The sequence below is a fragment of the Cygnus olor genome, chromosome 1 (assembly GCF_009769625.2).
Source record: "Cygnus olor isolate bCygOlo1 chromosome 1, bCygOlo1.pri.v2, whole genome shotgun sequence".
In the NCBI taxonomy this organism is placed as follows: Eukaryota; Metazoa; Chordata; class Aves; order Anseriformes; family Anatidae; genus Cygnus; species Cygnus olor.
Genome location: NC_049169.1, coordinates 41,792,910 through 41,819,559, shown reverse-complemented (window position 1 = coordinate 41,819,559; position 26,650 = coordinate 41,792,910). Strand labels below are relative to the sequence as shown.

Sequence of the window (26,650 nt, the reverse complement as noted above, 5' to 3'; positions counted from 1 at the left end):
CCATGCCACCTGGCACACTGTAGGAGATTGAACAGGAAAAAAAAATAATAAAATGGATTTTATGTAATGGCCTTATATGGGGAGTAGTACATATAGCTTCAGGATGCTGAAAGCTACAGGACAGAAAGAGAAGGCCAGACCCTCTTAGAGAGGCAATGAATTGATACCAAACCCAAGAGTTTTTTACAACTTGGCTGACCTTTTCTAGCAGTGATGCAGACTCACTGTCTGCCAAACAAATTCTCATTTCATTGCAAACCTTCGTCAAACACCATCCTATGAGACACCATTTTCCTTTCTCCTTTCCCTTCCAGTTTCTCCACTGTCAGGCATGCTCTTAGTGAGCTCAGGTTTTCCCCTGTTATTTGAGTTCTCCCGCCTGCATCTTTGATGAAGATCTGTACTTTACCAATTGCTTTGCCCTTCCCGATTTCATAACCAGTGCTCCTGCTTCTTTAAGACTTCCACTTTTCTGGTTCCTCTTCTCTTTCTCTTTTGTTGTTGTTGTTGTTTTTGCCTTTTTTGTATTGTATTTTGTATTTTGTATTGTTTACACACTACCAAGAGGTCATTCGCATTCTCAGAAATATCACCTTTCCCTCATCTCTGTCATCACTCCTATGACTGATTTTTCAGTTTTTTACTTCTGAATTAAAGCTATGCAGATACATATATCACAAATGATAGGGCTAAGATATTATTCTAAAGAGCTATGAATATGCATATATCATGAAGAACTGGACTAAGAATTATCCCCAAAAGTTTCTATTTTCAAGAACACAAGTCCTTCAGGTACAATTTATTTATACTTATGAATAATTGAAGTTAAGGCTTGGTTAGAGTACTAAAATAGGAATATGGCTTTAATAGCAACACCTCTGAGCTTTGTAGGGGGACCTGGCAGAAATCAGATTTTGTGAAGATGAGTATCATGAACCAAAACCCAACAACATCCCCTCTTCCAATTAATTCATATAGAAAGTCTCCTGATTAGTGCTGAAGTGTGCACATGTATTTTCTTCTAGCTCATCTTAGTCCAGATGTTCTTCTGTAGTTTTAGCTCTTATTCTACAAGACTGGTTGTAATTTTACAGCCAGGCTCTTTATCTCTGAAAAGCTGCATGTTATAACGGTTATTAAAATTTTATGAGTAGTGGATCCTCAGAGCTAGTAAGCCTGGGCAGTCCTGTTCCACATCACTGCTACCATGCTTTTGCAATACAAAGAGGTGCAACAGGGAGTTTAAATCCTGGCTGCTATTTATTTAACTCACCTTATTTTTCCTGCAGTTCTATTATAATATTGATAATACAATATATATGATAATACAACTGAATTTGAATTTTTAACTGTTACATTATTTTGTTAGTACCTTTGCAATGTTTTTTCTTGTCTTCAAAGATTTATTCTTATTTTGTCAAAAGCATACTTATTAGCAAATCTTTTCTGTTTCATCTGATTATTAATTCTGAGTTGTAATAGAACAATAAACTTACGTAAACTGAAAATTGTGTAAAATCATTTATGACAATGTGAAGTTAGCTGATGACTTCTATCCAGCTGTCTATATCATTAAAATGTTTTCATATTTGCCATTACTTGTTACTGCTGTAGATGAGGAGATTGAAGAAATAACAATTGTAATGCATGCTTTATATTCAACTCATTTGGAAACCCCTTCAAAATACTTTTGGGTATAATGACTTGTCAAGGTTATGGAATTTCACACAGAGCTTAGAAATTTCTTTACATTACAATCAGTGATACTGCCTAACCTGTATTTTTTCCTCTAAAAGTGACTATTAGCTAGTTTTAGATATTGTATCTGATGAATTATAAAAACAGAACAGCCAAAGGAGATTCTTCATAAGGCTAGGTAGGCCCTTGGTTTATACCATAGATCTGCATATTTTTGCATATCTTAAAATATTTCCTTTAAAGCCATGGTTAGCAGTGAGATTTCACCAGAGAGTTCAGAAATCATAAATCTCACTGGTTATTTCTGATATTGGATGAGTTTGGTATTTTTTTCTTTGTACCACAAGCTGTAAGAAACCTGTAAGGAGAAAGAGCTGACAACCAAGAAATGGCAGAGAGAAATTTTTATCTCATAACTAGTAGAAATAAGACCAGGGCCAGGACAGGCAGGTAGAGAGCCACAGTTGTACTCTGGTCATCAAAGAAAAAATTATATGTATATATATATAGTATATATAATTTCACATTATATCATTAGGTCATTGTCATGACAGCTGCAGTTGATATTGTAGAGTGCCACGGGCGAAACAGGAAGGAAAGCTACTGTAAAGAAATGGGGAAGCAAGACACATCTGCACAATTCTGACCTTTAAGAAAACTAACTACGCCCATAAAAGAGGGCTCCAACTATCCAGAAAAGTCAAGACAATCTTGTCCAAAACAGTCCAGCCTGTTTTGAATTTAGCTGTGACCCAAGGGTCTTTTATTCTAAAGTTTCAGGTCAAGTTTAATAATAGTTTGGATCCATTTCTGGCTCAAGGATGTAATGTTTCAAACAAGTTTGCAGATCAGGATGTAGTTTGGTATGATGCCTTCTCCCCTAAACAGAAGGAAGAGAACATCCTGTAAAGCACAAGGAGACAACAGATGGTATGCTATCTCCCAAAGCACAGACACAAGGTGCCACTTTCTTAAGTACATCTTAGAGTAGGTTTGCAGTGAGGTATTGCAGCATCTTCACCAGTTTTCAGAACAGACATTGTAAAAAAAAGGTCAGGCTTCCTTGAGTCCTGGCAGCAGGGAAGCAAGCAACATAGCATTCAAAGCAGGCTAATTGTCTCCTCCTTCTCCAGTAAATTACACTTGTAGGGCTATGGCCATTGCACACTGTAATACCAAGTGAATTCATTTAAGGCTGGCTAGGTACCTCTACATTATACTATAGCCTGTACTGTACTTTGAGTTCAATAGGCACATGAAATCAGTAATGAGGATACAGTGAAGACAGTGGTCTAATGATGCTGCACTGTAGCATCTTCGTTATACATAGACTGTTTCAGAGAAAATCAGAAGGCTGAAGGAAGAGCACAGACAGGTGGGTCTTCCTGGAATTTGTTAATTTTTTTCACTAACACTGAAGAGAGACTTTTGTTTTGTTTTGTTTTGTTTTGTCTGATTCTTAGGTAACTGTTGTAAGGCAGGTCACTTTTCTGCTAGAGCATTTGACTAGCCTTCCACAAGGTAAAGTAGTTACATGATTTGGCTGGGATATATGTCAATGTAATGAAAACTTACCTCTGAGGGGACAGTCTAGCTAGGTAAATCAGAAGATTCATTTAAAAAAAAAAAAAAAAAAGGAAAAGATGAAAAGAGGAATTGAGTGCCACAATACGATTTGAGAACAAAATTAAGACATTAAGACATCAAAGCACATGAGAAGCAAAATATCCTCCCCCCCCCGCAAAAAAAAAAAAACAACACATAACAGTAACAACAAAAAACTGCACCTCTAATTTCCTATAGAGCAGTATCAGAGACTGATTAATAAATAAAAGAAATCAGAATTGTTCATTAAAGAGCATACATTTCACCTAGCAGTATTACTGAGATGACATGGGAAGATCTGCATGGTCAACATGTTGGAACTATTGAGTTAGTACAATTTCAGATGAATTAAGTGGGTCAAAGGGCAGAAGTTTGACAAGGTCAAAATTATTGGTTCCATATCTGAGAAACACACAGTCTTGGATTTTTAGGCATCAACTATTTTAAGATTAACAGCAATAATCGGTGCTTACTTCTGTTCACAAAAAGCTGACTAGAGAACAGAATACATATATTCTTATAATCTCCTAATAACAGAGTCATGAGGGAATAATGATTTACTATATGGACTTTTGTTCTGCATGACATTGCCAGTACTAACCCATCTATGTGTGTTTGTTTCTTAGGTCAGACGTGTTCATCCAACAAGAAGGAACTGTGTATAAGGCTTCATCTTTACAGATAATTAGGGATTGGATCACAGAGCCAAAAAAACAAAACAAAACAAAACAAACAAACAAAAAAAACACATGATGTGTTGGCATTGCAGAAAGGATCTAGATGTGATCTATATGATCAGATGGATGTGTGTTTGTTTTGTGCAAACAGAATAAGAAATAAAAGAATTATTGATAATGAACTGTGTTCATGAAACTGAAAACCAAATAGAAGAAACAAATCATTTGGAAAAAGTAATTTAAGTGAACCATGTGAACGTGACCGGAAACTTAAAAATCAATGCCAAAACTGTAATATGTCTACTTGGATTAAAACAGCAGTGACAGAAAAATCCGGTTAAGAGATGAAGTGGAAAATTATACAAATAAAATAAAGCACTTTTCATAAGTCTCTGTGTATCTATCCATAAATTAGAAATGTATGCCTTCTAGTATGCATATTATAGACACACACACGAGACATTTTTGATATTTAGACTGATATGAATCAGAAACAAGGAATGGAGTAACACTGAGAAGCAAGTCAAAAGGATAAGCAACCTATTACAAGAAAGTCTGAGTTATAAGTTCATAAAGCAGGGTATGAACAAGGAAAACTAAGAATTAACAGAAATGAGAGAACTGTCAATAATCATAGACACAAAGCAGAAAAGAGAAGTATGTTTGTCTGCCATTGGAAAATACAACAAATAATATAATTGTCATATGATAAAATGCTTTCTCCCCCAGAATAATTTAGGATTTTGTTGAACATCAGGGATTCCATAAGAACAATATACAAATAATGAAATTCTTGTTTGCAAGACTTTTTTGAAGAGTTGTGTGAAGACTGATCTTAGAAATTTCTAGTAAGCTTAGAACACTTGAGAAATTCTGTTAGCATTAAAAACAATAAATGGAGCAAACTGAATAACTCCATGCCCCACAGGAGGACCTCAGTACCAGATAAACAGTGATACGAATGATATTAGATGTGTTTAAAAACATGAGAAGAAGGGCTGTCCATGCAAAGTGATACTGACCAGTGTCAAGTATATGCATTTAGAAGGTAGCACTGATTTCCCTGTGCTTGGAATAGATTGTCCTGTTCCAAAGCTCAGGCTTCAAGAAGGAGGCTCACAAATCAGAACTTGGTCAGAGAAGTCATGATATAGTTTAAAGGAATCAGAAAAATAGTTCTTGAAAAAAGATTCTGGGAATTCTACCAATGAGCAAGACGAGAGGGCATAGTCATAGTTCATGAGAACGTTTGGAAAATGGACTTTTAAGAAGGGAAAGCTCTTCTGCAGTGGGCAGAATGCCTAAGTATGTCCAGAAAGAGACAGTTGTTCTTTAAAATCATGAACTTGTGTCAAGCACAAGTTAGCATCCACCCCAGTTTTGTCATTATCAGTTATTTGTGAAACTTTTAACAAGCCTGAGTCAGCCTGCAGTCAGTTCTGCATGCACGTATGACTTCATGTCCACACTGAAGAAATTAATAGAATAAAATCTCAAATAACCAGCATGGACAGAAGGTATTTGGTTGATCGTGCTATCCAGGAGGACAAAATGGAGTCCAAAGTTAGTTTCTGTGTCTAATTATGGTGAACTCCTGTAATATTACATGTGCAAAGTCATAGTGAATCTGATTTTCTGTGATAACAACTGAACGAAGTCAGAGACTGTAGCTAAAGCCACCTGCTGTGTCAAGGAATGTGTGTTTCTGCTGCCAAAGTCTACCCAGTCAAACATTACACAAAAGGCACCAGAGGAAAACAGATGATGAGAGTCTTGGCTGCCTTTGTGCCATCAATGTCAGACTAATTTTACCCCCCTTTAAATCAGCCACACCACAAAAGCAAAAGTGCTGCATCACAGTAAGAGGAGATTTGATCATATGTATCTACCTATATTCTGTTGAGCTGTTTTGGTGGTACAAAGTTGGGAAGAAAACACCTCCACTGATCCACCAGTTTCCCTGTGGAGCACATGGTCCAGAAGCAGCAGTCAGAGGCACAAGCAGGTTCTGCCTTCCTTAATGCACCAGGCAGGATCCCAGGGCCTGTGTAAGAGCTGTGCACTGCCATACTTACAAGGTTCCAGGGTAAAAGGTAAGGTATCTATCTATCTATCTATCTATCTATCTATCTTTCATTTTCATTTTTAGCTTTGCACTTTCTTGCTATTTTCTAAAGTGGGTAGGCCACTCATTTTCAATCAAAACCAATAAAAAACCACTCCATGTTAAGTGTCATGGAGTATTATTTAACATGTCAATACTCTGCTAAATGTCTAATCCTGGTGTTCATGTTTTGGGGACTATTATGTTCCAGCAGTTTACTTCATAATAATTGTACATGGGCCTACTGCAATGGAGAACTTCCTTTCTTTCAGACTCTCGTTTCCTTACCCTAACCCTTGGATGCATGTGGCTGAGTTCCTTTGCCCAGCTGTGTTTGTATAATACATCCTGCCTCTCAACACTGTCAAGTTGTTGGCTCATAATTTGATTCACTGGTTGTCCTCCTCCTTCCTCACTTGTATTACAGCAACAGGAAATTAAAAGTCTTAATTTTTTGTTCGCTGTAGTGCTCATGGCTTATGATAGGCCTATAGCCTTTTATTGATCTTTTCTTCCCCAAGAATTTCCTGGCTAACTCCCCTCCATTCACGCATTGTTAATCATTTTTTTCTTCTTCTAATACCCTTTCGGAATTGGGATCTTCATGGTGTCAGCTGAATGCAAAGTGTTTATTCATATAATACCCCAAGTGTTATTTTTCAGTTCCATTCTTCAGATCTCCCAGCAATCCATATGCCTTTTGAATCACCACTGTGAAGTAAGCAGAGGTTTTTCACAGATGGCCAAGTGTTTACAATTAATTGAGAACCTAGCAAAGTGTATGAATAAATCCACATATTCATTAAAATCTGAATTACTTACATTTGCTAATGCATTTTTCATATACCATAGTGTCCCCCCTTCAAACAAAGAAACAAACAAACAAGCAAAGTCCACAGATCTTATCTCCTTCATAGTCTGGAGAGAGACACCTCCAGACAATATAATCAAAATAATGCTATTACCTGCAATTGTTGACATCTCAAAGTTCAAACTGTTTTACAGGTCATTAATAATCACAATACAGACAGTGATAGTCCTAGACGCTGCCTCTCCTAGATGCAGAGTGTTACCTCAATCTATAAAGCTGTCACGCTCTCATCTCTCTCATTCACTAAATTTACCTGTAAACTCTTGATGTTGAACATTTCCCTTAGAGGTTCACTCATCTATCTCACACACCTTTAAATAATCAAGGAACATCAATAGCTCTGACCTCAGGGAGCAATTAGTATGTGTCTCACAGTATAGCTGAAAATTTGCAAAAGAAAGAGAAAATTCCTGACCTGCAGATGGTGAATTACAGCAAAAAGCAGACTCTTGTTTGGGAGATGTGAGGATTATCTGGAAGTTTTTCTTACTGGAATGTAATAAAGAGATATTGAAGAGCAGCATACATGGGAACTGCTGCTGGTCACACTTGTTCTCTTACAAATGAATTTCAGTTGGCTGCAGCTACATGTAGTGTTTCATATTTACTAAATTGTGGGCACTTTGTTGTTGTTGTTGTTGGGGGGGGGGGGGGGGATGATAGCCTTGGTTTCTTTTCTGACCCTTCTTTCCCAGAAATACAGAATAATTGAGCTTGGAAGTGACTTCTGAACGTTACATGGTGCAGCCCCTTGCTCAGAGCAGATCTGCTTTGGAGCAGGTTGCTCGTGGTCATATCCTTTCAAGTTTTGAACATCTTCAAGGATGGAAATCCCACAGCATCTCTTAGAGAGCTCTTCCAGTGTTTCACCACCCTCATTTTGATTCCTACTCAGCTGTCTTATCCTGCAGTTTACCATTTTAGGTAGAAGAGAAACATCATTTTGCTCCCTGCTCAGTTTTTACTTCTAAAGACAGAAAAGAATGTAAAATACTCTGACAGCTGAGAATAGCTCTGTAATAATAACTTCAGGTTTCTCTAAACCAATCTCTCAAAATCCTTCCTTTGCTACTAGTAACCTCTGTTTCTCAGCTACAGTGAGAGAACTAGATCCAGACAGGTTCCAGCTGTGCCACCTGGAAACAACAAAGCAGAGACCACTCATCTCTCCACACCATTAACCGTCTGAAGTCAGAAGAGTGTTAAGGGAAAGACAGTAAGAAACACTCCCCCGGTGTTTAGATAAGGACTGCCTCTCTCACGCACTACCTCTGCAGCCTGCAGCCTACTCAAGACAGCAGAAATAGATGGAGGGACTGGCAATGGATCTGAGACAAGTAATTTTTTTTGCAGAAAAGCTTGTTTCTCTGGGTCAGATTCCTTCCAGGGGAGATGAATGGAATAATTTCTGTTTAGATTTTTTTCCCTTTTTTCTTTTTTTAAGTAGCCATTATGTTAATGATCAGAGACCTTTTTTTCCCTAGCCAAGAAGAAATAGATAATGGTCTGGATTGAGGTGAACAGTACACACAGCTTATCTTTTATCACAGGTAACTATAACATTGCCACCAATACTACCTCATGCTTGGATGTGATAATGAAAATCGTCAGGCTGAAGTGAAACACAAATGAAAATCAGCAAAGCCAGTACCTAGAGGGTAAGAGCAAGGGTGATGGTTATTGTTGCTTTGTCACATGTCAGCTTGACAAGGTCCCTGTGATATATCTGAACATGAAATCCACGGGCCTAGAGAGCCCCAGGTGGTGAGGAACGCTGCAGCTGGCTGAACATTGTATCAGTGTGTGTGGTGCACAGGAGCTCTCTGGGAGGCAGGGGTCGTGCCAGGCAAGCCCCCACCTCCTGCTGCCCAAGAGCCACTTCTGGCTTCTTCATCCTCGCAGCAGAACATGCATTTAAAGACAGACACGTGAAAATGTCTTCAGAAAACAAAACCTTCCCCTGCTCCTCCACATGGGGTAAGGATTACAGCACAAACAAGACATGACAGATGTTCAACATTATATGCAAGTCCTCAGGTGCTTTCAGTATAGCATGAGAAAACATAAAGATTAAAACACAAAAGAGCTTTCTCTACCGCCTGCCTGCTTCTCCCATATTCTTGCTCCTCACTTCTTTTATTCCTCACCTCCCGAGCATCTCCCATGGCAAAATGAAATCCTGCTTGCCACCCAACACAAACACTGTCCACCTGCTCTTGCCTTTCCTCTTTGGCCCTCTGCTTCACCTACAGAGGGGAAGATTGTACGGAAGTTGGTGGCCGTGATGTGCAGTTATGCTATCCGGCCACAGCATTGCTTACAGTGCCTTTGCTCAACTGGCTCAAAAGGAAACACTTGCTTTGGGTTACCTGTAACATGTTCAGATAGGGCTAGCTAACTCAGACTTTAATATTTCTTTAGCTATACCCCTTTGACTATCGCTCACATTGCATGAAACACTTGTGTCTGTGTGTTTCTGAGCATAATACTCCACGTGGCAGCAGGGAGGACTTTTTTAGGGGGAAAGGAAGAGTTGTTTCCCAATCCAGCTTTGCTCCTCAAGCCCCCAAAGTAAATGCAAGTGACTGCAGGCATCTCAGGAATGCTGCTGCTGCCATCTCCTGAGAAAAGATAGGCTGAGCATGTTTAACAGAGTTACAGGCACTGCTGCCAGAAGTTGTGCCTAACCATGTCCTAATAAAATGGAGTCTTTTGGTTTGTGGCGGGACCAGTCTAGTCTGTAAAGGAGTGATATCTAAGATCACTGTTATTGAACTAAAAATACAGAATCCAAAAATACATGTCTAGCGATTGCCTGGAAATCTCATTTGCAAACATAACATTAGATTACTGCATATGAGGCAATTAGTCTTCTGTTTCCCAAGGGCAAACAGGAAGCCTGTGCTCTAAGCCATGGAGGCCTCCAAGCCCAGCTAACTTGGAGAGCTGAAATTTGGAATCCAGACACATAAATGCTTTGGGGAATCTAAGCTGAAATGCTTATCCTTGTACTGTTTAATTGTGAGCACAAAGATTTTGAGGAAAACTATCACAAAGTACCATAGATTTACAAACTACCAATGGATAACACAAAGACTACTTCGGCAGCCTTAACTCATTGTTGGCAATAGAGTTCAGACTCCTTAGTCACTTTGATAATATCAACCACCCTTTGACATCTATTTCTCTAAAATCCAAAAATCCAATGATTATTTTGTTTCTTTTCTCTCTTTCTCCATATGTGAACGTACATTTACATGCACTCACACAGACAACAATATGTTTCTTATTTTCTAGAAGCAATCATATGGGTCTAAAAAAGTTTTCACAGTATCTTTTTCATTTGTTGAAAGCATCTTCTATGATGACAGTTCACAAAATATTCTTATTCAAAATAAAGTATTGCATATATATCCCCCTATCAAATAAAGGATAGAAGACAATAAGGATGTTAATCAGTTCTGGGGCTTTCTTCATTAGCAGCATCTCAAGGAACAGGTCTATGCGTGAAGCTGTGCTATGTTGCCATCTGCACCTCTGCTGTTAATGAGATTTCTTTCCCATTCATTCCTTAACAATAATGCTTATTGTGACCTTTGTGAAGTAGTTTGGGATGAGGCATCAAAAGCACTAAGCAAGTACTAAATAATATTACCTGATTATTGTAACTCCAGTGACGGCTATGGAAAAATGTCGGGATTTTTTTGTTTGTTTGTTTGCTGCCCAGAGCTCAAGATTACTTAACAAATATCACTAAAGTAATACGACTGTTTCCATTTTTCTTTGAAAATGCCAAAGAGATTTGGTTCATTTTCAAGATGAGAGGCTTCTGTTTGTTCTCTCTAAAACGATCAGAATTCCACCACTTTTTACACTCAAAATTCACCTTTTTTTGGTGTGTGAAGCACCACAGAATCAGAGGTATAGATTTCCCTCTTTTCCTCTGGTAAGCAGTAAAGCAAAAGAAATACAACTCCTTTGGAAAGACTCAGACTGTCTGACAATGGAAGAAGTTTCAGAGCTTCTACTCCCTCTTTCCTATGTCCTAACTCACTGCACACCTCCTGTTTTACATCCCATGGAGGGATGTAGGCTACAAAACACAAGCTATTTATTTTTGGCATAGTACTGAAAAACAGTGAATGTTGCTTTTAACTTAGTATTCCCTAGTCAGGAGAAAGGGTGGGATGTGGAAACAAAGAGGAACACCGGGGAGCCACCACCCTAGAAGTGATTCAGCTTTTTCCCTGTGAACATACTGCTATGGGTAAAGCATGGGGCTTCTTCCCAGAGCCTGCTGTCCCCTCCCGCTGCTGCAGCAGGCCTCACCATGGCACATGCAGAAAAGCCAGCACTCAGGCAGTGAGCCCAAGGGAGGGGACATCACAGTTTTGGATGGCTATCGCCGTGCTCTGCTCAGCTGTGACAGCATATGCTCGATGTTCAGAGCCAGAGAAGGACGGGATGCTGTCCTGGCACACTCTGAGCAGCAAGTAGCCTTCTGGGCAGCAAAGAGATGATCAAGTGAAACGTGCCAGGGAGAGAAGGGGAGCGAAGCTGAGCAGTGATGGGAACAGCAGTGATAAGAAGAACTGAAGAAAGGCAGAAAGGGATGAAGGGATGTGTTAAATGTCAGAAGGACAGAGAGGGGAGAGGGCAAAATGCAGAGGAAAGACCTGTGGCAGGACCAAGAGCTATCTCCTATCTGAAATAGGATCTAAGAAAAAAAAAAAGGAAAAAAAAAAAGGAGGGCTAAAACTGAAGTGCTTTGAGCACATGCCTTCCCTGCTTTGGGAATGGCAATTCCCACAGTCAGCAGGAACAGCTGCCTTAGCAAGGCAAATCAGACCCCACTCAGCAGCTACATTTACATACATTTACATTGCAACAGCAGCCTAAATGGACTGTTAAGGAATTTGTGTTAGCACCAGAAAGCTGTTTTCATATAGGAATGACCTTTACAGGGATTTCCTTTTTGTGTTGTTAGGAAAGAAAAAAATAATAATCAGTAAAGCTCATCTAAAAAAAAAATCTACTAGCTAGAAAGCGTTGTTTTAATTTCAGAAAGTATATGAGTGGTTTTGCTTATATTGGCTGGAACAGATCAGAGCAAAGATGGACTTTGTCCCCTCTCCCACATCTTAACAGTTTTTAGACCACCTCCAGCTTCAGGAGGGGTGCTCCATTCTTCCATGTGAGCAGGTGGTGGCCTGGATGTTTCCCTAGCATCCAAGGGGCACTCTGGGAAGCCAGGAGACCCTCTCCACGTCCACCTGCAGCATCAGCAGCATTTGGAGCTGAAACATTGCAACAGGGGCTCTGGCTCCACAGCAAGAAGCTTCACACTGGGTCCCAAGCAAAGCTTCACCAGAGCTTGTGGACCTTCTGGAGCAGCTGCTCAGTAAGCTAGCAGGAAACAAGGCCAAAAATATCCTCTGCTTGGGGTGCAGCTGAAGTTTGTTCACTCTGACATTCTTGGATGCATCATTTTGGCTTGGAAGGACAGCTTGTCTAGTTGGAAACTTCCTGACCAACCGTGGTTTGATACTCAGAAGGTCTGCTAACAAAACTAAGGGGAGAGAACTAACTGCAGGGGAAATTTTTGTGAGCATAAATAGGTAGATGAACCAGAAACCCTCTTTTCTCTGCCTCCCCAAACATCCCTCAGAGAAAAAGCAGTACTCAGCATTCTTGAGCAAGTGCAAAGGTTTCTGCGAATATAGCTGTGATTTCTACTTGCCGTAGTACGTCCCTGATATTAGGCAGATAGTTCCAATATAAAACAGCCTTTGGAGCGTATATGCTTAAGGTTCATGTTCAGCCTCAGCCCTATATTCTACATTTTCATTACTGAACAGCTCAGAAAACCCATGAATATCTGACATCCAGTAACATAATATTTTAATGAATTATAAAAATTAACTGATTAATTCTGCTATACAGAAAGAAACAGTAGCAGTTGAACAATACTGATATTTTTCCAGTATGAAAGACTTCTTCCAGCATGTCCTATAACACATATTGCAGCTTTTCTGTCATCCCTGAGGTGGAGAAACCTTTCTATTGTCCTGCAACTACAAACAAGCACTTAGGTTTTATTGCTAGCAGCTGCTCCACTCCAGAAAAGGAGGCTTCCCTCCATTCTGATTAGCAACATAGTCTGAAGGTTTTATTCAACTTCAGAGACCATTAGAACAGGCAATAAGGCATCCTACTAAATGCTGTGCCTAAGCATGCAATTAAATTATAATTCTTGCATATAATATTCTGCACAATCTCTACAACGTTTAGCTGAATCTTGTAGCAGTTAGTTGACCATCTTATCCTCTAAAGATAGTGGTTTATGGAAGAATGAGTTGCAGGCACTGAAGTCTGAATTAGGAAAGCACTTCAGCACATACTTAACACTATCCAGGGCAGAAATTAAAGAATGTTGCTCAATTTAAACACATAGTAAGACTAAATTTGTTCTTTAAAGTTAGAGGCACTTAAGCTAGAAATGAAACATACTGTCTGGATGCAGTGTGTTAAATAGGCTGGTGATCTGAAACAAGGTATTAACCAACTCTTGAACAAGCAGTATTATTTTAAATTCAGAAAGATAATGTGTTGATGGCAGAAGTTTTTACAAGGAAGCTATTAATAACATATCTGAGACATACTCGCAGTACAAAAGCAGTAATACAGAGACATTAAGTAATAATGAGACTAATCACAGCAGTTACTAAGAAGGTAATAAAGTTTTCTCAAATAGCTTTTAGATTTCTTATTTCTACTAAATGAGAAATACATCTTCCCTGTAATGTTAGTTCAGTTAAGATGTAAGATTTTGCCTCCAGCCTGACTATCCCCAGCCACAATCAGGAGTCAGTACCACTAGTCCAACACCGTGCCATTAGTTTGACCTGGATAAGCAGAGATGGGGTTCACTGAGATCGTGCCACATATACAAGTGTGCAGTAATGATCGAGCTAAATTATTCATTCTGCCAGTCAATTATTTCTTGTAGCTCAGGGACTGAGCTACAAGCTACGGTTTCTGCTGTACAGAAACAGTAGTTCTTTATTGTATGTAGCTTAACTGAGGGGAAGAACTAACCTGCACTGAGTTGCACTGAGAAGTTGGTTTTTTTTCAGTCTGTGTATGTGTCTTCATTGCACTTGTAAAGTGCAGAACACAGTATCAGAACATATTTTAGATGCACTGAATTATCAGTGCTAAAATAGAGCTCACTAGTCTAAATGACTTACTTTATTAAGTCCCCGGGGTTTGGTCATAGAGCTAATAAGCATTTTGTCTGTTTCTTTCTTCTTTCAGAGCCATTCATTTATGGTGTGATAAAATCATTGCTGCTGGTTATGTGTCATCATGTAAATGCTTTATTTTGTTACATAGCAGTTACCAGGTGCCTTTTCTTTCAGCTTTGGCATTTAATTGTCGAGATGCATTTTAGTTTCCTAAATTATGTAGCCTGATTTAATAAAAAACTGCTTACAAAACAAGTAAATACACTGACAAAGACAAAACATTATTTCATTTATGAAATTTGTTACTAAAAACACGGCTCCACTTTGTGTGCTCACTCATCGCTATTTATCAATGTTTGCTTAAGGTTGCAGTTGAACAAAGAACAGTAAATGCAATTTAGTGTAGAAAGGCAAGGTCACATGGCCTGGGTCTTAGTTAATTTATCTTTCATGACAGATCCTATTTTCTGCTACTGGTATTATTACCCAGCAATACATTTCTCCCATGATAGTGCATCTGTAGCTTTTGCATTGCCAAACTTAGTGGTAGCATTTAATTTGTGTGACATTATTCAGTTATCAAGAAAAAGTAGTGCATGCTGAGAAACTCAGTGGCTAATGATAGCTTAAAAAAATGAGATCTTATGAGCAAGAGCAATGTCTCAAGTACTTTGCTAAAAACACTTTCCTCTCCCAGGCTGTGCTGTCCCGATCCCACCCTGAGCACCTGGGCATTTACCGTCAGATCTTCAGATCAAGCACAGGTAGATGTGCGGACACAATGGATACAGAAGGAGCCTGACAATTAAATTTCATACCTTCTCCCTTACATAATGGCAGCTGGGCAACATGCAGACATTGCAACACTGTATGATGGGAAAGTCACACTGAAATGGGTCCCTGAAGTCATCTAGTCTGTTCCCCTTCCCATGTAAGATCAGCTCTATGTATGTCATTTGCAACAGAGACTAATCTAAATCCATCCTTAGAGACCGACAGTGATGGAGAAGCCATGTAACTCATCCAATAGTTCCTACAGCATTATGCACGCATGGTTCTGTGTGATGTTCTGGTATTCATACTCACGTTAACTGGAATACAAATATACCAGTGACATGCAACCCAGCGATGTGACTGTAGATCAGAAATTGTCATGGAGATTCCTAGTGGGATTCACCAGGGTTTTGTTCTTGACACAATGTTACTTGCAACCTCCATCTGCAAAGTGATTGGTTGGGTAGCAGTTTTGGGAAAGCAGGGAAGCTGGAGGAATGGTAAATTATACAGATGCCGGCTGTAGATAATGATCTGAATCATTTGGTAGGTTGGGCTGATTTGAATATCCTCTTTTAATACAGCTAAATTTGCAATCTTACATCGAAGGAGAAAAGAGCATGGTTTATACAGACAGGATTGGACAAAGTGATTTTGAAACGATGCAACATGAAAAGAACTCAGGGTCTTGGTAAATAATTAACTGAACATGAACCTGCAGTAGGATGATACAATTAGAGAGTGAATGTCACCACTGAAGCCTAAGCAGGCAAAATAAGAAGTGGGAGTAGGAAGGTGATATTAGTCCTGTTTATAGCATAAGTAAAGCCATCAGAGGAATACCATGTGCAATTCTCATACCCACATGTCAGAAAGGACTCTGACAAATGAAGTGTTCAGAAAGTCTTGCAAAAATATGTTGGGGTCTGGAAAGCATGTCTTTACATAAAAAGGTAAGAATGTGCAAGCTACTTGCTTCACCAGAAAAAAGTAAGGAAGACTTTTACTTAACATATATTATGTTTTTGATTGTTGTTGGCTTCCTAATATAGAAGGAAAAGGCATAACAGAAAGCAGTTTGGGGTATTTTTTATCTTAGTAGGAACTTTGTAAGATCTAACTAAAATAAAGCACCTAAAAAACAAACCAACCCACTGAATAATTAGCTGCATTGACAGTGATGTGCTAGAGCTTCTACTTCATACTGTTATGTTTTTCCAAGGATATGACAATTTCAGGGAAATTACAGACCTGCTGCTGAGACTTATAGCTGAGGTGCTACCACTCACTGGAGCATAATGAACTCTTCCAGCCTCAAAATCTATGATTATCTAACTAACATATTTGAACTTGCTTTTGTTGAATTCTATTAAATTATATTGGTTTATACCTCCTGAGGAAGTGGCCCTAAATCTTTCAGATTTGAAAATAAGCCATAATAGTGCACCAGTTCGCCACCACTGAAATCAATATCTTTGCATTTGAAGATAATCTCGAAAATGAGGAGCCTTTAAAGTTGTTTCTGAACTCCACAACCTGTTCTCACCATGGAAACAGTCACTCAAAAATAATATTGAAACCCTGGAACTAGAAGGAGCAGCTAATTTTGTTTTTACAGAGATTAGTTCTGCTGAATTCAGAAAATTACATCCTTCAGTTTGTCACTTTGTTTATATGTTTTTGTTTGACATAATATCTAACCGTTAAGTGGTCCTGACTGCAAAAACACCAGACTGTGTTTTCAATAAATAATTCCACTTTAATGGCAAAGTAATAATTTAGACAGATACAGTGCGCACACCTGCAAAAAAATATACGCAAGCTGGTTTACAAGCTAGAGGAACAATAAACCAATAGAAAATACATCATCCAGTTAAGTCCGATGACACCAAATACTTATTATTAGGGCTTTACAAAGACTACAAAACTTTTCAGATGATTTATTTCACTGTTTCTATTTACATGATATGTTACATCAAAAAATGTACAAAATATAAAATGTATACAGACAAATGTTTCACAAACAATTTCTGAGTTGTAAACTAGGTGGACTCACTGAGATGTATTGCAGGAAGTTTTGTATATGTGATATTGTGTGTTTGTGTGTTAAATATGGCAGGAAAAGATCTGCAGGTTTGCTCAGAGCACAGGTACAGGAAAGAGCAGCTTTCCTTTAGTTCTTTGAGTCAGTCAGGATGTACGCACTGACATTGTACAACAGAAATGGATCCAAATTTTGGGGGCATGATGTTGGTCTGACTGAATCCTACATGCATAACATCAGTTGGAGTTTTATTAGGGCAATAGCACCGTGTAGGAACCTCTAGATTCAGTGATGCAGCTCAGTGCCATTTGAAAACTGCATTGATTTATCTTTGTTTTACAGCAAGCGACCACGGGGTGGCCACAAAGTGTTAATAGCACCAAATACACATCCTGAAGATAACATCTATGGAGGTGTACAGTACATGTCTACACAATGCCAAAGCCCTTAGGTACCTTCTGGTTTATATGCACCTATTTGAACCAGATGCCTCTTGTGGTAAAGGAGCACTCCTGGATATTCTGAGCAGTTTTAATGCAATCTGGTTGTAGCCTGCCATGACATATGCACTTAAACATTTCCAGATGTTTTGTCCCCCAAATGTATTGGCTTCATATAGATATTGAAACATGCTCACTGTAGCATTGATAGCTCCTGCATAGTCAGAACAACTGTAAGTACAGGACAAACACACCAGGTAATAACAGCTTTTAAGGTTTGCATTCTGTATTTGTTTGCAACATACAGGAAATCTCAGCAAGTGAAACATCTCTTAACACCAACAGAATAAAATACAATTTTTTGTTTGCTTGTTTTTGATTTGATTTGTGCAAGGCTTTTTTTTTTTTGTTGTTTGTTTTTCTTTTTTCATATTTACATTACCCACCCAGTAGACTGTGCAAAACCAACCCACTTTTACAGTATAAACTCTTCCTCTTCCACAGTGGACATCACTGCTTCAGTGTTCTTTTATGCTGTTTTTTTTCATGTACAACTATAGCAATCAAAACAACATGCTAAAACTAGAAAAAGGAAAAAAAAAAAACATATATTTGTGCTCATGCTGCATCAAGTGCATCCAGCTCTGCTGGATAAAAATTCAAAGCATCTATCCTCCAAAAACTCCATTCCATGGGACCAAATGGATTTGAGCCGATTTTCTCAGCATTTAGGTGTCAGTGGAAGTGGGTTTGGGTTCCTTGTGTATTTCTGAGGGTAGGCAGAGCAATCTATTCACAAGATAAAAATATTATATAGCAACTGTTCTTTCTCCTATCCATTTCTTTAAAAAATCATGATATACAGATATGAGGCTATTGTGTTAACTGACGTTTTTTCATTAGTAAATGAAGAAAAAAACAGTGTAAATTACCAATGGTTTAGGAACTAAACCAACTGTAAGACTGTTCTAGAAATCTGTTTTAAGGCAGTGAGACAGCACCATAAGAAATGTTCCTTCTTTCACTGAAAAGGCTCAAACAAATGAAGCCCTAAGAAGCCTTTAATCAGTGTTGGTTAATAATTGGTATAAAACTGTTGTTAAGGAGTGGGCAGGTGGTTAAAAAAGACCTTTGTGGTAAAAACAACTTTATAAAATCTGTGACTTGTATACTAAAAACTTGATGGAGCGCATCACCGTGACCATGGCAGTTAGAATTAAATTGGCACTTATCCAGCATATCACAGTCATGTTTTCTGGTGATTGCACAATACTGTTTGTGCTTTCTGAGTTACTATCATCATCTCTGACTCATTTTGGAATGGGCAGTAGCGTACAACACAAACACCACTGCAGTCCTGTGACCAGCACCATGTGGCACAACAGAGGTTAGAAATGAATTAGAAGACTGCATTGTTCATGCAGTGCCTCAGGGTAAACTAAAGGAAAAAAAAAAAAACAACAAGAAAAACCCAAGTTGCACTGTAAACTTGTACAGAGAAACAGAGACGCAGAGAGAGAGGCAGAGAAAGAGAGAAAGAGAAAGAGGAAAAGAAAAAAAAATTCCAGTTTGGCTAACACGTGTGCAATCTGCTTAGATGCCCTTGATCTAGGGCATTTTCCAGTTGACAAATGGAGTCTCACTTGGCTCCGTAGGTATCAAAATGCCTTGAAATTAAACTAATTCAAGCTTTCCACTTCAATTTTTCTTCCTGACTTTGCAGAGTTAGGTCTCCTGCCTACCTACAACACACCATTCTCATTCAAGGACCTCGGTGTGCTGCTTTAATACTGGCAGTGGTCTAGTGGAAACAGATTTTACCATAATCCTTCACCAAGGTTTGTCCCTTTCAGAGAGTCGATTCAAGGGATGAATCCAAAATGTCGTCATGGTGGCCGGTGCTATCACTGTCACAGCTTTGTGCGCTCGAATAGTTGGCTGCCTCTTGAAGCCTCATTAGCATATTCATCTGAAAGAAGAAAGAAATGTTCACATAATCTTGTCTCATTTAATGCTGCAGTGGCCGTGTTAAAATTTAATTAAGCTGCCTTGCTCTACGAGGTGTGCTGGTATCTAGCTGAGGGGACCATACAAAAGGATTTCGGAAAGGGCAGGGTGTCAGCGGCTCCTCCTGGCACCCTTTTCGCTACCTTCTGGTCTTTAAATAGCAGTGTGCGTTTAAAGGTCCAGAGAGCCAGAGGGATATAATGGAGCTGCCTGATAACTCTCTTTCATTCAGGGGTGAGAACGGCTGCAGCTGCACCACCAGCAAGGGAAGGAAGCCATATCACAGCTGGACATCTGGGCCCATATTTGGAGACAGTCAAGCTTCCAGATCATTTTTGGATGGTGTAGATGCATCATATTGAAATGCAACTGAAAACATAATGACACTAACATATACCCTCTGCAGGAGAGAGACAGGGAGGGAGGGACCGCAAGGTGGACCGAGGCCAGCTACTTCCAGAAAGGATCCCATCTGCTGCTGAGGGGCTGACTGCAGCAGGGGAGCAGCAAAAGACCCTCCTTCCTGAGAGAGGGCGAGCCCCCACAAAATTAATTTGGGCATTATTAGGACTTGAAGCCCATCTGAAAAAAAAACATCAAAAAGCAGCATTAAGTCCCAGAAAATTACTTGGATGCTCGATGCCTAACTGCATATAATCATCAGGAGTTTATTTGTAAAACATCCACTTCTGCCAGCATACTCAGGGCTGCAAGCACTGTTGACATTGTGAACACAATCTTATTGTTTTTAAAGGAACAAATGATCTGTCTTTAGAAAAAGAAAACAAAAAACAGACAAAGAAACAAACAAAAAAACAAAACAGACAATGAAATACCAAAGAGGCAAAGACATCCTTGTGTGTGTGTGTGTGTTAAGCTCCTTTTCCTTGTTTGCTCACGAATCCATACATCTCTATGGTTTCAACCCACACAGTTTGCAAAGCTTTCTCCTGGAATTGAAGAGTGTTTAATCAGGAAGCTTTTGCTGGAGGTTTATAAGTATCCATGCCTGAGCGTACTGGATACATGCAGTGGGTGTGTAACACAGCCTACTTGTGAAATGCCCTATTTCCTCAAGCATAGTCTTTGGATATGCTTGTGCTCCCCACGTGCCAGTGTCTCTCTCCCGGTGAGCTCCACCTCAAGCCCTACATTCACAAGTTTCAGGCTTCTGATAACTAGTCGGATACAGGAAGCTGTAAGCAACTGATCACAGTGTGCAGGGAGCAAGCGTGGCTGGACGCTGAACTCTGCCTGCCCAAGTACTTTCACCTTAGTGGAAGGGGAGGCATATTTGCTGGAAGCCTGGAAAATAAAATCTCTGGCAGCCTGAATCACAGGGTCAGTTACCCCAAGGCTTATGTTCTGGAAGACAAGAGGTCAGATGACTTGATTTCCCACATTTCCTTGGGGTTCAAGGTCTCGGTATGTGTACCAAACACTTCAAGGAGGCTAAGTCGTTGCTTTAGCACTGATAAGAGTTAAATACATTTTCCTCTAACAGATTCCCTTTTTCAAAGGGCTACCTATATTCCAGAGGTTCAATTCTCTAAAATAGTATTATGAATTATGATAAAGACTGTCTATAGAGAAAGTACTATACAGAAACAGCAGTTCAATATATGCAATTTAATATTCCATTATCAGAGGAGGCAATAGTAAACCCAAACATCTGGGATCATATTTAAATAAAACAATACATGGCACTTAGGGAAATAAACCTCTTATCTTTTAATGCCACTATACTTGCATTCCTTTACATTAAGACTGCTATACAGTCATCAGTTATCTTGAAATGTTCTGGGGAATGGGAGGATAGCAGTCTAATTTGCATTTCCACTAAATTCTCTATGACAGCAAAGTTAGATAATGTGAGTTTCTCAGTGCTTCATTTATAGAATGTAGAAGACAAACAGTCCACCCTGGAAAGGTGTTTTCAGAATAAGATGATTAATCAGGTTGCTTAAGAGTGGTATCCAAACATTACAAAGATTTCTGGGCAGATGCAAAATGCATATTATTTAGGGACGTATTAATGTGATGGTGATACTTGCCCTCTTGCTAGATTTTCCTATTATTTTCATTACTTCTTATAAACTGTGGTAGGATTCATTCTAAAAGCACACTTTGGAACTGGTACACAGTACATTTTTTTACTGTACAGTGTAGAATTTAACATGTGACAGTGAAGTACATACTGAAAAGCATTTTTCCCAAAGTTTAAATCTTACCAAGGGATCCCCCTCTGTATCAGTCTGTGGGGCGTGTTTTGAGGTTGTTCCTTCTTTTGCTGATGCATAGCCTTCATAACCAACATCTTCTGGTCTTAACTGAAGTAATGATGGCCAGTCATGTTGCAGAGTTGCAGAGCTCCATGGATAGGTATCAGCTACCCACTTGGAGGGATCCTCCCAGGGTGCCCTCTTACCGTACATCTGTAGTGTGGATAAAGCACAGGTAAGTATCCTACAGAGCTTCCAGTACCAGTTGTAATAGCAGACAAAAGTAATCAAACACACCTAAACCATTTTAGTAAATGTTTTGTTTTCAGACATGCTCAGCACTCAGATATGATAAGACATTCAAAAGACCTCATCTCCATTAGTGCTCCTTCAATACCCAGAGTGGCTGCAAGTTGAAAAGCACTCCATAACTAGTGATACTTGTAGGCAACAGTGGGAGTTACAAGTTTTTGACACAACGAGCAATGAGACCTTTTGGTAACTTGCTTAAGGCGTATCAGTGAAATTAACTCAGACCTATCTAAAGCATTCAAGTTAATTGGATTTTGTTTGAAGTGAATTAGGAAGTGCCAGAACTGATTGTTCTCTTCTCCTGGCAAAACAGGCTGCAGAAGCAGACATCTGTCCACACCTTGAGATCTTTCATGAGGTTAATAGAAGAAATTCACAAAGGATAGATTTTCCCTACCATAAAGCATGAAAAGGCTTATGCATCTGGAAGGACAGGAGGAAGAAAAAATAAGAATAGTTTGTTTAGGAGGCCCAGCAGCTTCCTCACTAAGATGCACTCTCCCCGCAGTGCTGCTCAGAAGCAACATGTTAACTGAGAGACCCTTGGTTGCTGCTTTACAGATTTCCTTTAGCTGTGTTATGTGTGACAATGTGATAGTGACAATGACACATGTGGCTTGGGAGCCCGCCACCAGAGCTTTCCATGATTTCTCCCAGCTCAAACAGCTTCACACAGTCCAGGAATGAGTGTAACATTGGCAGAGGCATTGAGATGGGCTGTACTCTTAATGGGAGTAAAACAGCGAAGGATTCTAGTGCTAAAGCCAGACAGATGAGTTGTGCTTATCATTATAACACCTGCTCCCAGGCACTTGCTGAATCCAGAGCTTCAGTTTAGGCAGCCAAGTTCCCTATATTGTGTACAGAGATACTCAGATTCCTTCTGCCCTACACAGAGGCTTGGCTGCTTAGCAGGTATCTGCTTAAATAAGCCAAGTGGAAATGTTTCTCATGGAAGTAGCAAGCTAACTCCTGACTGTAGGCAGCATTTCCCCTCATCTGAGATGAACAGTAACTAAATCCTTTCTGGAATCTGGGGCAAGGTTTGTAAACTCCGTGTCTGGCAAGTGAGTTTACAAAGTGCCATGCTAGAAAGTCAGTTTCTACCCTTCTCTGGTACCAGGAACATTTAACTATATCATAAAAAAGATTTCTGTTTATTATTAATAATGCTATTCTATGGAAGGCATCCAAAGCATACAAAAATTGGAATGGTTCACAAAACAACATATTTTCTTCTGTCTGCTGCCATCTTCTGCTCCAGAATTGAAGTTTTCATGTAAGTACCTACCCTGTATGCTTGGAAAAATATGAACATGAAGAATATCACCGCATTTTTATAGCTGATCTAAACAAGCGCTGTTAATCTCACTGTGGCTGTTCTATCAGATGTTTGGCAGTTTTTTGCACAAGGCATAAACACACTGTAATTCCCAGAGAGGTAAGCAGTTGTAGAAAAGTGTGAGATACTCAACAGGCAAGATTCAAAACCTCCATCGTCAGTATGTCACTATGTCAGTACAAGGCCATAAAGAAACTGCAGCTGCTTACACAGTTCTTTGACTATTCCAAAACAATCCCCTTTGCACTGTGCAGTAATTTTTTTCACTGTTACAAGTGGTAAAAATATAGCTTTTCCACAGTGCATCTTTTCAGAGGGCATAGAATTGCACTACATGAAAGGAAAGGAAACAGGGAAAAGCCAAAAAAAAAAAAGAAAAAAAGTCTGGATTAATTTCAAGATTTATGTTTACTCGAAAGATGTGCAATGGTCCTAAATCTTACCCTATATGGGGCAGCTTATAGTCCTTTATATGGTGAAACTAGTTGTAGCCCTCCTTCTATTAAAATTGCTAATAAACTTTACTATTTCAGTAGCAATCAATGAAGAATGTTAAGAGAGTAGAACTGGTGTTAACGCCTGGAGAAGAAAGGATGGAGGGAATGGTGAACTAATAGCATTGATATCCACAATGAGAATTACAGTCAGGAGAAAACCTTTGCCCATACAGAGGAAGAACAAAGGAGAGATCAAAACCAGAGGAAATATAAATGAAAGTGCAAGCTGCAAGGGTAAAAAGGGACAGACCCTCATGTTCAGCGTGACCAAGGAGTAATCAATCTCAGTCTGGTTGGATCTTTGTTCACAAGCTTTTCTTCATATGCCTACATGCATACTCGTGTACATAGTCTGGGGAGGATCAGGCAGACCAATGCTCTTTTCTTACACCAGGGTAAGGGCTATTAACTCTCCCATGTAGAGGCTGGTTGAGACTGCCTTATACAGGGAGGCAATCTGAGCTTTATTAAGCATTGCTATGAATTCTGTTTAAACAGAGGAAAAAGAACCTTCCACCTGTCAAAGAGGTGAAACCCTCTTAATAAAATATTAGATATGCTACTGCTGGAGCAGGAAAAGCAAAATTTTATACATCAGGTTATGAGCAAGTCAAAAGGAGCCCAACACTGACTTCTATAATCCCACCACAGATTTCTTCTTGTAAATGCAACAGCATTCACAATTGAATGCATTGGTTAAAAGTAACTTGGAGAAAGCCTATGAAACTAAGAAAACAAAATGCAGGGAAGCAAATGACATACCTGAAGCCCTTCTCTCACTGCTTCCAGAAGATATGGCACCAAGGAGTAGTTCCAGAGGTCTGTGAACCACACTCTGGAGCCATCAACATCCATAGGACAAGGGAGGAAAAGGCGGGGACCTGAGAAGTCAAATTGTGTATTGAAAAAGTAGAACTAGGGAGCATACTGAAAATAATCCTCACAGAAAAATAACACTGGAGTAAACTCAAACATAGAGAATACTAATACAGGGCTAAAGTATGGGATCTATCAGTAACCTGCTATTAAAAATGAAATAATGTCACTTTATCCAATTCTAAGGCCTGATGAACACTTAAAAGTTTTAATGGCAAAGTTATGTACAAAGATGATTTCTTGCTAGCATTCCACCAGAAGACCTCAGGTACATATATATCTCCCACCTGCTAGTTTGCTAAATGAAGATAATTTACTCGAAAGTCTTTAGCAACCAACGCATAAATAACAAGAAATACATACTGTCTTTCCATTTTCATTTCAACCTTGCTGGCAACACAAACCAGTCAAATTCCCCACACTTATGCTGTATTTACCACTGAGAGATGACAACTTTTAAAAAGAGAATTCAACCTTCAACCTTTAGATCTTTAAAATGGTTAGACTACATCTTTATTTCAAACCACTCCATCAGGACTCACCAATGGTTACATCTGAAGAACTGTGTGTTTCTAGAAAGCTGTTGAGATGATGCCATGTTTTTGGGATCCAGTCAATGATTTTGATGAGCTCATTATTGCGTATGTTCTTTTCTATTTCAGTCTCAATCAGCTTCCTTCTCAGATATCTGCCCAAGAAGCCTTTAACAGGCTCTGTGTGATTAGCACATAGCACCCACCTGTGTAGAAAGGATAAATGTCAAGTAGCAATGAATAGCAAGTATGTAATTTCCTCTTAAACATACAGATGATGATAATGTCATAAACTTCTAAGTCTCGTGAGCCAGCACATACAAAACTGCTCTGATAAACCATGTTATTCACTGTTACACTTCCCATCAGGAATTCAAGGCATTGCTGAAAACAAATGGAATGCAAGAATGCCATTATGTTCAGCATCTTGATAGAGATGCTGGTAAGTATCTTATCCCAAACACCATATTGAGACCTATCAGTACAGAAGAGCCACAGAAGCTAAAACAATTTGCTGTGATGAGACACAAGATCAATGTTTGTTGAAGAACTGGTCTGAGAAGCAGGGAGCTTGAAAGTTCTGTGCAAACATGGCCACAGGAAAAACAGAGTGAATGTACCTGAAATTGTGATGCAGCTCCAGATTTGGTGAAGAAGAAACTCCCTGGTTCATAGTTCCAATAATATAGGGACTGGAAAGAGAAGTAGTATGTTTTGTTGAGGGACAATCCTTTCAGATATTCAGAGAATGTTCTTTATTCTTAGCTGCACTAGGCTAATTTTGAAGAAAATGTGGATATGTTGTAGTCTTAGATTTAAAATATTTCTGTAGTACCTTTTTTTTTTAAATGTAGTACCTTTTTTTTTTTTTTAATGCTTATTCTTGCATGATTTCCCTCTCTGCACATTTGTAGTTTACTAGCACTCATCTGTAATAAAGAAACAAATGAGGCAACCCTGTGCTCATGTACCTCATTATTTTGTAGTAAGCTTAGAGTTTTAATTTCAGAAGGCAGTGAATCTCATGAGTAGGACATAGCATGCAGTGATTTTATGAAGAGAAGTCCCTATGATGGTGCTTTTACAATAGAAATAGCCAATGTATTTGACCAGCAGAAGTCCCAGAAAACATTATTTTTTTATTCTTTCTTGGCAATAAAGGACAGTCATCAAGCTTCACATTTCTGCAGTACTACAGCTCACAAGAAAACTGTCCACCAGGTATAGAGCTGCTTCTGCATGGGTTCATGGGTTCACACATGTCCCACATCCTACTATTATAAACTACTTTTCTTTTTACTCTCTCAAACTATCCTCAGGGTACTAATGAGCTTGTGTGATCTGACAGGGCAAAAGGGATAAGACCCTAATTCAGTCAAGGATTTAAAGTACATTCTTAAA

The 26,650-nt window shown here is 39.1% G+C and overlaps 1 protein-coding gene across 1 annotated transcript in view; it reads right to left on the bottom strand.

Annotated features, from left to right (window-relative positions):
• Positions 1-16,721: 16,721 nt before the first annotated feature.
• Positions 16,722-26,650, bottom strand: part of NAV3 (neuron navigator 3) — a 273,005-nt gene continuing 263,076 nt past the window's right edge. Inside the window, 5 exon segments of the mRNA XM_040553881.1 lie at positions 16,722-19,429; positions 21,699-21,902; positions 24,603-24,721; positions 25,259-25,455; positions 25,870-25,941. Coding sequence (XP_040409815.1) covers positions 19,310-19,429; positions 21,699-21,902; positions 24,603-24,721; positions 25,259-25,455; positions 25,870-25,941 — 712 coding nt within the window. The 3' untranslated portion in view covers positions 16,722-19,309.